Source organism: Tachypleus tridentatus, chromosome 4 (assembly GCF_004210375.1).
Source record: "Tachypleus tridentatus isolate NWPU-2018 chromosome 4, ASM421037v1, whole genome shotgun sequence".
Taxonomy (NCBI): Eukaryota; Metazoa; Arthropoda; class Merostomata; order Xiphosura; family Limulidae; genus Tachypleus; species Tachypleus tridentatus.
The window spans coordinates 45839542-45853158 of NC_134828.1; the positions used below are offsets into that span (position 1 = coordinate 45839542).

The following is a 13617-nucleotide window of genomic DNA, read 5'->3' on the forward strand; positions in this document are numbered from 1 at the left end:
GATTTTCAAGAGGAATCTCTTTTGAAAGAGGTGGAACCTCTCATAGTAGATATTTAATTCGTCCAGTAACGATTCAGAAGATTATCAAAGTGAAACTATTTGGAAAGAGCAATCGGCAGAAAAAATAATGGTTTTGAATTTGTTGGTCCACAATAACCACAAATTTCCAAATTCCCATCTCGGATTATATACTGGATTCACCGATCATTTCAAACTAAGTTGTATAAATAATTTCGTTGGGTATCTTATTATCAAGATACTGATTCTGCAAATTGTTACTTTTGTGAGAAGTTTCTCCAAGATCTTATGAGACATTCACATTTATTAAATGGTCAAAACGAGAAACATTACAAAAACACGCTGAAAGTGTAAGCCGTCAAAATTCAATGATAGCATGGATCCTTTCAAAAGCAACATATTCGTCATAGCTTTAAACTAGTTCAAGCCAAAAGAGAAGGGAAAATTAAGTACGACTGAACAGACTTTATCTTTCAAAAGTGATAGAAACACTTTTTTTTTTTGATAAGCAAAACATTGCCATTAGGGGTAACCATGAAGGTCGTCTTAATGTTTGTGATTCTTCTGATATAAATCAACGGAATGTTCTCGAACTTTTACACCTGCGGAGTAAGGATCTTTCTTGGTTTAAGGAAAAGTTCACAGAGCTTGTTGACTGACACAAACAATGGTTGAGTTGGGATATTCAAAATAAAATTTTGAATCTGGCCGCGATGAACGTGATAAAATTAATAACTGATGAAATAAAATCCGGTGATTTTATATCCCGTCATCTCAGATGAAACCATGGATGTTAGTCGCAACTAGTAACTTTCTCTCTGACTTCGCTACGCTTCAGATGGTGCCATTAAAGAAAAGTTTTAGGCTTTTTCTTGGCGAAATCAATGAAAGCCCAAGCTTTTTTTGAATTGATTACAGAAACGTCAATGCAACAGGGTCTCAATCTTTCTTTGATAGTTGGCCAAGAATACGACGGTGCCAGTAACATAAAAGGTGAACATACTGGGCTTCAAAGTCTAATCAAAACTGTGGTCCCAAAATCAATTTATGTCTATTGTTGTGGTCACTTGCTTAATCTTGCCGTTAAAAAAAAAACATAAAGAAAACTCGATAATTGAAAAACACTTTAGGAACGATATAATCAATTCATTCTTTTATCGAGGGAAGTTCCAAACGTCACCAACTTTTTTCAGGAAATTCAAAAAAAAGTCGCGGAGCCATTGTACTTCAATTTCAAAGTGAGACCCGCAGTGTACTTGAAGCTACAATTCTCACCCTTCTTAAAATTGTTTAAAACGACCCCAGCACTTCGGCCATGTGTAAAGGCCTTTTAGTTTCAATCTGTGACTTAGAATTCATCTTCACTCTTCTAGTCTTAGAAAAAACTTAAAAAGTGAAACTTTATCTTTGTAACTTACCTTTAGTCAGAAAAAATGGATGCCTTTTTGGCGAGAAAATCTGCTGATGCGACAATCCACAATCTTAACTCACTAGAGACAAACGAAACTTTTTCGAACATATGGGAAGAAGCCTCAAATTTGATGAAAGACACAAAATAAATAATTAATAAAGAACAAGATATCAGTTTCAAAGAACTAACAATTTCTCGCCTCTGAATACCGACAGAAGGTGCCTTAGAAGCTGGATTTGCATTTGCTACTGCAGATTTCGATAATTAAATCTCTCATGCAAAAGACGCCATCGTCTTTCTCACTGTTCAAGCTTTTAAAACCAAATTTGATCTCGTTTTGATGAAAATGATCAATATATTATTTGCGGTCTTTCTTCTGTCATAATGCTACCATAAAAAGATGATACAGATGATGTCTCATTATTTTGTTACTATTATGAGATACTGAATGAGAATCAATTATCTTCAGTAAGAAAGATTGTGGTTGGTCTTCTCGACCAAGAAAAACAAAATCCCCATTTGTTGTGGGGATATAAATTCTCAAAATGAATTTATGAGAATGGCATCTTTCAACTCCTTTCACCTTATTCTCAGTAAGTGCAAATATTCAGCACTGTTCCAGCAACATCATGTTCTGGTGAAAGATCATTTTCTGCTTTACGTTAAATCAAAACTTGGTTACGTTTTACCATTGGACAAAGACCAGGCATGGCCAGGTGGTTAAGGCACTCAACTCGTGATCTGAGGGTTGCTGGTTTGAATCCCCGTCACACCAAACATGCTCGCCATTTTAGCCGTGATGGCGTTATAATGTGACGGGCAATCCCATTATTCGTTGGCAAAAGAGTAGTCCAAGAGTTGGTGGTAGGTGGTGATAACTAGCTGCCATCCATTTAGTTTTATCTGCAAAATTAGGGACGGCTAGCGCATATAGCCCTCGTGTAGCTTTGAGCGAAATTCAAAACCAACCAAATCAAACTATTGGACAAGAAAGACTGTCTGGTATCGCCATTTTGAATATTGAACGGAAAATAAATTTTGTGATGGAAAAACATAATATAAGAGATAATCAATGGTTTTGCTCATCAAAAGAATCGTGAAAACTTATTTCTTATTTGAATTTTATTTGGTTTTATATTATGTGCGTTAGAAAAAAAGCACTAGCTGCAATGAAAAATCTATGTTTACGGTTTATGATTCTTAAAAGCAAATATATGTTGTTACTTTTACGGAGCATTCAGAGTACTGAAAAATATGTTTACGTTTTTTTATTCTTAACAAGAAAGATATAATATTATTTTTTCGGAGGGTTCAGAGTACTGACACCACAGTTGAAAAATCTGCCCTGCGGACCTAGTTGTAACCGAAACCGATAATATTAAAAAGATGCACAAATTAACGAAAAAAAAAAGCTAGCACCCAAATAGTCTGTCGTTTCACGACCCTAAAACAAAGTCGGAGGACGGGTCATGTTTGTGGGAAGGGAAGAATGTGGTGGTTAGAATATCTAAACAAATACTTTCTTCAACAATTATTAATAGTAATATTGTAGTATCCTCTGGGAAACTGGTTTCCACAAGAGTATAAGATAAGTCCGCTTCGTAACGAAAGGATCTATAATAAAAATTATGAAGTATCTGAGTTTAACTGAATTACCCAAGGTGGTTTGCGTCGCCCATATGACTGGTAATTCTCATACAAAATAGACTGGACTGTTACATCTGTATATCATCTAAAGAACCCTGTAAATATACTGCTATTGCGGGCCTGGCATGGCCAAGCGTGTTAAGGCGTGCGACTCGTAATCTGAGGGTCGCGGGTTCGCATCCCCGTCGCGCCAAACATGCTCGCCCTTTCAGCCGTGGGAGCGCTATAATGTGACGATCAATCCCACTTTTCGTTGGTAAAAGAGTAGCCCCAGAGTTGGCGGTGGGTGGTGATGACTAGCTGCCTTTCCTCTAGTCTTACACTGCTAAATTAGGGACGGCTAGCACAGATAGCCCTCGAGTAGTTTTGTGCGAAATTTCAAAACAAACAAACAAACATACTGCTATTGCTATCTCAACATAGCATCTTGTCTTGCGCAACATCAACCCAGGGAAATAACAGGTATTATTCATTTCTGAAAAAAACAAAGGAATAAAGGTAGGTTGGAAATAAATAATCTTACGAGTTTCTAGATCACATGTTATGTGAAAATGCACATAAACAGAACAAAAAATAAATACTATAATATTACAAGAAGATTGTTTGTTTTAAAGTATAAAGCAATACAATGGACTATCTGTTCTCTGCCCATCGTGGGTATTGAAACCCAAGTTTTTGTGTTGTAAGCCCTTAAACTTATCACTGAGCCATTGGGGGGGGGCTGTAATGAAATAGAAATACATGGATTGTTCGAATATAGCAACGAGCAAAACAAATGATTCAGTACGGTGTTTATCCCATGCTAAGTGAACGGGCAAGTTTACTGACATACTGCGCTAATATCCAGGGTTCAATTTCTGCGGTGAATAGAGTGCAGGTAGGTTACTGTGTGGATTTGCGACACAATAAACAATCAAAGAAAATATTATGATCCAGTATATGGACATCACCGATATTGATGTAAAACAGTCGGAAGTTTGAAGAGTTTTTTTGTTTTGTTTTTTAAATTCATGACTAATTATCTTATACTTTGTCCTTAAATTATTTTGGTTTACAAAAGTAGAATATTAGTCTTTATTCATAGAGTTTTGATACCGAAACTTGGAAAGTTTCTTTTTGTTACAATCAATAAGATGTTAAAATCGTATTATAACAAATAATGCTATTGCAATCACATTTTTTCGATATTGGTCAGTGTATTGATAGACTAATGAAAGTATACGAAGTATAGAGGGCGAAAAGTAGGCACGGTGTGAGTTTGTTTCTTTCATGTGTGTCTGATGTAGTAAACGTGGGAATAATAATTTATTTTATATTGTGTTAGTTAACAAAAACAAAATGCTAGCTCACTTCAATCCACCAATTATTCAGGATAATCCCACGGGATGGGGACCGTGTTCTATTCCAGAGCAATTCAAAGATATGCCATATCAGCCTTTTTCGAAAAATGATCGACTTGGCAAAGTAAGTAACAAGCATATTGAACTTGGTTGTGATTGGTACTATAATGATGTAGGTTTAACTTTGACTCTCAGGGGGCCACAATAATTTACAGACTAAGTTACACTTGAAGAAACTGATTTTTCTGAATACAAGTTGGAGATAGATTTGGAGAAGGACTGTATTATTATTAGTATTACTATTATTAGGAAATGAAATTGCAGCCTGTTATGTCATACTGAATATCCTGTTATTGAAGTGTAACAGAAATTGATACAATTAGGGTGAAACTCTGGTTGGAAAAGTGAAATTGTTTTAAAATGTTAACACTAGAATTATAATGGTACACAACAGCAAAAAAAAAAAAAAAAGTAGATGGGGTTCATTTAATAATATCAGTAGTATTCAGGTATCATTCTCAGAGATTTAAAAGCAGAGGCTGTTCGAAGGATTGTTAACATAATACGGACATTAAGAATTGGAAAATACTATTTTCACTGCCATTTAACTATTGCTTTTTTGAAGAAAAGATCACTTTGAATTCAACCGTGGAATTATTGGATCTCATTTAGTGTGAGATTGAACATCTGCTCCAGATGTTGCTGATATTTCTTCTGAACATGCTAAGGGACAGTGGGAAATTTGACAAGTTTTATTTCCTCCACCATGTCTTGCTATAAACCTACTGCAGAATTAACTGGTCCTAATTTGGATTTTTTTAATGTGATTTCTCAGATGTGTTCTCTTTTATCCATTTCCCAGATTTATGATAATCCCTTTCCCTCCTTGTTACATGGTACTCTTTCCTTTCAAGTATCTTGCATTTTCTCCCTTCCATGGATTATAGGATTCATGCAGAATTCTTTGTATCTCAAATGCGTGAAGGCACAAGCATGCCTCACCTTTCACAATCTTTACTTTAGCCTGTCATGCTGAATTTTCATTTCTTGATTCTCAGCTGTTGAATTGATTTTGTCCATGTGGGAGGATGATTGACTGTTTATTCCAAAGTCAGTTTTCCTACTTTCATCTTATCTTATTTACTTTCCCACAGTACTTGTCTGCTATACACCTACTATCCAGTGAGCTCCACTGAGATCCTCAGGGTTTTTTTAAGGGATGTCCTCTCCCTGATTAGGTCTACTTTGGCACATTGCTAGCACTAGTGGTAAGTCTGTGGACTTACATGAAATTTGGTGCAGAAATACTTTATTACAGTCAACACATTAAATGGTGTTGAACTTGCCTATTTTTAGAAATTAAAGGGGTTATAGGGATTTTTAACAATTACACAGCTGTGTTGCCAACTTACATGGGATTTGGTACAAAGATAATTTGTTTACAGGTACCAAACAGAGATGCAAGTATTTAGGAATTTTTGTCTTTTATTCAATTTTTCAGGTGTAAAGATACAATTAGGGGTTTTCATGAACTAGTTATGTTTATGCAAACAAACTTGCACAGGATTTGGTACAAAGATACCTTCTTGTAGGTCACAAGCACTTTTCAATTTTTTTTCTTTGTTTTTTACAATTTTTGTATGTTCAAAATTGTCCATGTTGGTATTGTGTGGTGGAGACGTTGCATTTATCCCATGTGCATTGGCCTATTTAATTTGAACTGCTTATCTCAGTTTTTTAGAAGTTATAATTTTGTAATCTGAGCATGCAATCAAAGTTCTTTTTTGGCATTGTTTAACTCTAAAAGCAAATGTCACTTCTAGTTCAGTGGAGGTATTTATAGAAATTATAACAAAGTGGTAAAAGCTTAGTTTGGTAGTATGTTAGTGTTAGAAGAAAAGATGATTGTAAACAACTTCTGCTACAGTTACAATTTTTATAGCTTCAAAAAATTTTCTTATTTTATATCTCAATTTAATTATGAACTTGCAGTATGATGTGAAAACAAATAGCTAGAACCTTTGGAAACATAACCATATCACACTTTGTTTTACCAACTACTGCTTTTTGTTAGGCTGTGGTCATGATAGGCCTTATTGGCCATAGTAATTCTTCAAATGTATAAATATCAAACAAAACAAAAGATTGTGGGCTTTAGCACCTAGATTTCACTTTTTGCTTGTTTATAAGAAATTGTATATGTGTAAAATAATATAAAACAGGTTTTAAAATTTTAATATGTTGAATTAAAAACATTTTGATTAACAATTAAAAAGAAACAGGCTTTTTATAAATTTGATTGGACAGTTATTTTTACTGAATGTGATTGATTATAATCATGATGAAACTATGTTTTAAATAAAAAAAAAGATAAATTTTATAGAATAACAAAATAAAAACTATATGAAAGTTTTACAAAAATGTAAAACACAAAAAAATCTAATTAAAATGTACAACAAAGGTAAGCACTTTTCATTATTGCTTGTAAGGCACAAAAAGTGTAGAATTTCAAAAGAAGAAAATTCATTGAAATAGCACGTATAAAAAAAGTTTATTTTAAAAAAGTTACAAAATCTTTAGCTTTTTTTTCCTGTTGTAATAGAACAACTGACAGGTGCATTGAATGAATAAAACATTGACATTTTAACTCTATATGGGTCAGGGATCAAAGTCTGTCATCCCATTCAAAATTTTATTGAACTACTATTTTATGTCAAATTTGATATCAAATTGTAGATCATAATTTAAGTTTTGGTATTATATATACATTATTTGATATCTTAATTTAAAAGTAAATTGACAAACACAGTACTTGTGTGTCACATGTTGAATGCAGCATTGATTCAAATTAGATTTGTATTTCAGCACAGCTAGTATGGGTATCTAGATATTTGTATTTCAGCACAGCTAGTATGGGTATCAACACTTTTTTATTGATAAGCAGAGAACAACATTTCGAAAACTTTGTTAACAACCTGCAGATGACCAAGGAAGGTTGAAGCATTGTTTTCTGCTTATCAATAAAAGTGTTAATATCCATACCAGCCATTCTGAAAATGTATTATTTCAAGTTGGTTTCTTGTTATCAAGTAATTACATATTTGTAATGTTCAAATATAAAGTCTATAGTTTATGTTTGAAGAACCCAAGTTACCAATATTTACAGTCTAGAATATAAAATAATGTCTCTTATATTCTATGTTTGCTGATATATTTCTACATTAACTTACTCATATACAGTGGTCCAGCCCATGTGTTTCCATTGTTTGTAAAAATATACAAATACTTCTGGGTATAACATGCAAATAACCAATTAAAATGTTAGAATGCCTCTCCAGTAGCTTTTTCAGCCTTTTTGAAAACTCAAGTGACAAACATTCTTTTTGTTCTAGATTCCAAGTGAGATTTCTTTGAGCTGAAAATTTCATTTTTTTTAAACTCAAATACAGCTTAGTTACTAAGCATGATGAATTGTAGTGAATTTCTATGGTATTGATGTAGTAATTTAGGATGTTTGATTATTTCAAAATATATGAAACTTGAAAACATCTTCTTCATGCCCTCCATGTGTAAAATTTGAAAAGGCTCAGGAACCTACACAAGCAGGAAATAACAATTTTTCACTTGAAGAAGTAATTGTTTATTATACTTTATTTACTGTTCTATGTTTCAAGAAAAATAAATTTAAAAACTGATTTGTAAGTAGGAATGTATTATAACTGAAGTATTACTATTTTACAAAATACTAATTCACTGAATCAGAGCCAAGACAGGTTACTTGAGAAGGCCAGTTTTATATTCTTGGCTATGGTAATATGAGTGTACTTGCACAGTGTCATTGCAACTTTTGTAATGTTAGCGAGGCAAGACTGAAAGGTTAATAATATATTTATTATTTTTGTTATAAGATGTATAATGTTATGAAATTTGAGCTATTTAGACTAAACATGCTTTTATAAGTTGAAATCATTGTTGAATGAAAAAACAATTTATATTTAATTTTTATGGTGGTTACAACATCAGTCAAATTGACCAAACCTATACACAGATTCTGCAGGGAAATATAACAGAATATAGTTCAAAGTTTTTGCTTTAAAGTGTTTGAAATTTAAAATTTGCTAATGTATAAGAGTATTTATAATATTGAAATCAAATTATTTTTCATGTTAGATAATTAATATTTGATAAGAAAAATGTCACGAGAAAAACATTATTTAAGAAACCTGATAATTTTGTGTATGAAAGCCTTATAACGTTTACTGACAATTTACCTTATTTTGTAAAGATATGAATACTAATTTTAAAGTTATGGCATGAAAACTATAACAAACACAAAATGGTTATGAGGTCTGTTCATGGGACTGAGCTGTGCTGGAAGAGTTAGGGTTAACTTTGTTCCACAGATATGTTCAGTCTACCTGATAATCTTTCATCTGATTGTTGCACTCTGCTTAAAATGTCTTCTGTACCTACTTTAATACAATGAAGAACAAAAAACAGTTTTTGAGTTCTAAAGTACGTCTTTGTACATGCAGAAAGGGAATATGGCTGAAGTGTTGAGTAGTTTTTCCTTGTGTTTTCACTGAATAGCATACATAAAAGTTCCCAAGCAAAGGAGTTTGGTAATGGGAAGAATAACATTTTTCCTTGGTTTATATGTTCAATGAAAATGTATGTAACAAAAATATAAATGTTTTATTTTTTAATTGTTTAACAGTTTGTCAAACCTTAATAACATCTCTGTCATACTGTAGGAGTTTTGGGTTTATCTTTTTTTTTATTTCTTGATGAAAGAAGTTGCTAATAGGTACTTTGATATTAAATACATTGAGTGTAAAATTAGAAACCATTATCCAGACATGATTTCATATAATATATTTCAGATTTGTTAAGATGTGATAGTTTATTTGTTAAAATGATATTCTAATTTGGTAGTGTGTTTTGGTTGTTGAATACTACAGTATATGGGTGCAGAATGTTACATTTAATTGTGCTGATTTTAGATGGTTTTTTTGGGGGGATGAACAACTGTTATTCTGATTGTCTGTTAGAAATTTTTATGATTTGACTCATTTATTGCACTTATTTACAATGTTTTAAAATTAAAACTAAGACTTGAAGCATATAAATATGGATCACATGGTAGGAAAATCTATTTGATTGAAAGAGTTGAAATTGAAATCCAACTTCTATTTTTATTATTTTTATTTTTATCTATAGGATGAGGTCCCACTAAGAGTCATCTCCTCCATACCCAGTTAGATATGGGACATCCAAAATAAAACGCCAATAATTTATATACATATGACCACAAAGGCTGTACAAAAGGACATAGGAAAAACAGATGGTCTATTGTTTCCCGCGCCTGTGAACTGAAAGTGCACAACCCTGTGGGATGTCTGTCCATATGTACTAGCTTGACATTAGTGGTTATCACCCGCAACCACAGTAAATAATCCACATCACAAACATGAAAACCCACAAAAGAAGAATAAGCATTTTTTCGAATGAGTTTCCAATCTCCAGGAGGAACAATATCCTCCCAGTAGAATGGAGCAGGTAAATTAGTAGCTAGTGAACACTGTAAATGACCCACCAGTTGCTTCACAGATAAACCTTGAAAATGAACCCGGTTATCAGAGTGGTCCAGAAAATATAAATCTACAACAAGTGTGGTTGATGGGAGAGGAGCCGGCTGGTTGGACAAAACCGTCAACCAGTCCACAGGCAACGCCTCCTTAAGCATATTAAAATGTGAAACAATTGTGCGGACATTGACCAATGGATCAGCGTCCGTACACATTTCAATCACCGCCCTCACCGGAAGAAAACCTGGGAGCACCTCGTACAACAAATGTCGGACCTGAACCAAACCTGCGTTGATAAATTCAGGAAAATTAAATGTTCGGTTCCGAACATCAACAATAGCCGGATTGAAAAACAAAGGTTCATCAAAAACTTGTGGGGAAAGAGTAGCTGGGACAATCCCTCTATCCACAAGAACCTTCCAGGCATGAAACATTTCCTGAATATACAAAGGTAACGATTTCACAAAACGTGGCAAAATTCGGCATTGAAGAATCCGAAAGCCCAAAGCGAGATTGCCATAACAAAAAAAAAAATCCTGAAAGAAGTTGTCGCAAGAGAAAGGACAAGAAGCATCCAAACAACGCTGCAACAATCTCAAACGGAATGCAAGTTTACGGGCATTAATATCAACCAAGTTGATACCTCCACAATCATAACTCCGGATCAGAATACCGTATGCCACTTTATGTATACCTCCCCGCCAAATAAAATCAAGTATACATTTGCGAAATCGAGCCTCAAACTGTGTTGGCAACGGGTACCACAACACAGATGCACAAGAGATTTACCCTTTAGCGACAATGAACGAAAACGCCACGACACCAACGATACGAGATACCCTGCGCAAAACACCCTGCCACATATCCTGCAGCATTACATCGAAATGGGAGTGGAAAACTATACCCAAAATCCTAATAGGATCCTGGGAAATTCTCAACTCATCCAGGACAAAGTCTGCAGAAGAGGCCAAACACCCAACCCACAAATGCTGACTCTTGGTCCAGTTGATCCTTCCCCCAGTAGCTCTGCCAAAAGTTTGGCATACATCCAACACATGCGGCAAAGATTTGGCGTCCCGTAAAGTCAAAGTGGTATCGTCAGCATGCTGATAAATAAGGGATGGCGTGTTAAGGAACACATCACCCCCAATACCAGTAATATGAACATTATGAACTAACATATTTCGTAACGGTTCGACACTGAGAACGTAAAGTAAAGCAGACATTGGGCATCCTTGACGAATACCCCGAGTTACAGCAAAATCATTAGTGAGAAATCCATTAAACTTAACACAACTAGAAATAGAAGTATAGCAAAGACGAACCCAATGAACAAAAGTAGAACCAAAACCCATACGCACAAGAAGTTGAAATAGATAGTCATAGGCCACCCGATCAAAGGCTTGCATCTGATCGAGCTTCAAAAAAATCCCACCCTGTCCGGTACGTGCTAGAGATTGCAATAGCAGAACGAGTGTTAACGGGGTGTCCACAACGTCCCGTCCAGGTATACACCCGGATTGGTCATCTGAAACTAAACTAGAGATCACAGATGAAAGGCGACCAGCCAGCACTTTGGCCAAGAGCTTGTAGTCAGAACAAAGCAATGTCAAAGGCCGGCTGTTAGCCGCCAACCGTCGATCCCCTCTTTTCGGGATAGGAACAATTACCCCAGAACACATTGAACTGAGCAACTGTGGAGAGTGGAAAAGGTCAGACAAGACAGAAACAAAGTCGTCAACAAAATGAGGGAGGAAACATTTGTAAATTTCGGACGTAAAACCATCCAAACCAGGAGATTTTCCAATCGGTAAACTGTCTAGAGCAGCGAGAACTTCCGAAATCGTGAATGGAGCATCACAAATATGAGCTTGTTCATGGGTGAGAGTTTTATCAACAAAGGTGAGAACGAAATCGATGTCGTCCTGCAGAACAATATCTTTAGTGTATAGTGCTGAATAATATTGATGCAGAACAGCAGCGATATCATCCACATCGGACACTTCTTCACCCCCATCAGTGAGCATGGATCGAAACTCAATTCTGCTCTGTCGGACCCTTTCCATACGATGAAAGTAAGAGGTAGATCTCTCACCCTCCTCAAACCAACGAATATGAGATCGAATCCTCGCTCCCTCTATCGTATCGTGATCCAAAGTCTCCAATTCATCTTCGAGTTCATATAATTTTACCTTAGATCCACCAGGGTAACGGGACAGCTTTCGAAGCTCACGTGTAATGGACGACTCAAGCTGACATTTGCGAGAACGGGATGCCCGCGCTCGAAGAAGCGAATATCGCTGGGTAAGTGAACGGAACGCGCATTTCAATGTTTCATACCACGAAATTTTATTAGTCCCATATACTGTCCAACTTCGACTTCTGGCGATTAACAGCTTAATGGCTTTCACATATTCGTCATCCCTCAACAACTGGTTATTGAAGTGCCAGAAATTAGGACCTCTGACAACGGGCCGCAGTGTAAGCACGAAGCCTAATAAAGCATGATCTGTAGCAGGAAACCACAACGTACGGAAACGTTTTACAGTCCCCTGTAAGGTAGATGAAAGCAAAACCTTATCAATACGAGACGACAACATCTCACCATTAACAAAGCTCTTCCACGTGAAACCAGGGTAGTCGGCGATAGAGAGAATGCGCATCAAGTAAATCAAACTTAGTGAGGAACTGAACAAAAGCCGAACGACTAGCATCACGGGAGAAACGAACAGGAAATCGATCGCGTGCCACATCCACCACACAATTAAAATCCCCCACAACGAGTAATCCCGTGCAATCATCTAAGTTATAGGCAAAGGTTTGGAAAAAAATCCCGTCTCTCATAAATATCGCGAGGAGCATATACTGATGTTAGCAGGAAAGACGAAGTCTCGAAAGTTAATTTTACAGTCAAAACCCTACCCACCCCATCAGAAGAAACGAAGGTAACATTATCCCTCAAAAACCGCTGCAACAAGATGGCAACCCCTTGTCGTCCAGTAAGAGAATTATTAACAAAAGCTATACCTGGCCAAAATTTCGGTACTACATCATGAAAATCATCAGTAAAAAACGTTTCCTGTAAACAAACAACATCAAAATTAGTAACAAAGTAATCAAATAATAAGACAGCTTACTAACATTACGCAACCCATTACAAATCAAAACTCCCACCCTGAGTGAATGTAACATGCAAAAGACGACAAACAGGAACGAGAATTAAAATTAAACTGTATCTTACACAAAGGTAACAAGAACAAACGTAAAGAATTGAGCAAATATGTACAAAGTACAGTTAACAATAAAACACATTCTTACACTAAAATGAAACAAAAACAAACAAAAAAAACACTCATTTATGTCTGAGACACCGCCTTCGCCTTTGCACGAGATTTCCTAAGTATCGGGACGTCCGACACCCGTTTCCGTCTACTGCTCTTCTTTGAGGTGTTGCTTGGATTCATCGCCACCACACTGGCATACTTCCAACGACGTTGAAGAGGCACCTCCACATCGCCGGCGGTACTTTCACCACTAACCGTAAGTGGTGGGAAGTGTCGATCAAAATTACGTCGTCCAGCAGGGGGATGACTACTAGACCGTTCCCTGGCCC

At 35.6% G+C, this 13617-nt stretch overlaps 1 protein-coding gene across 2 annotated transcripts in view; it reads left to right on the forward strand.

The window, feature by feature from the left end:
- Positions 1–4312: 4312 nt before the first annotated feature.
- The window catches only part of LOC143249039 (eukaryotic translation initiation factor 3 subunit D-like), a 35075-nt gene continuing 25770 nt past the window's right edge, over positions 4313–13617 (forward strand). Inside the window, exons 1-2 of one of the 2 annotated variants that reach the window (XM_076498232.1) lie at positions 4313–4540; positions 9637–9776. In XM_076498232.1, the coding sequence (XP_076354347.1) occupies positions 4415–4540; positions 9637–9678 (168 nt within the window). In that variant the 5' untranslated portion in view covers positions 4313–4414 and the 3' untranslated portion in view covers positions 9679–9776. Of the gene's footprint in view, positions 4541–9636; positions 9777–13617 lie in introns of those variants that run through there. The other variant, XM_076498229.1, reaches the window with a different exon arrangement.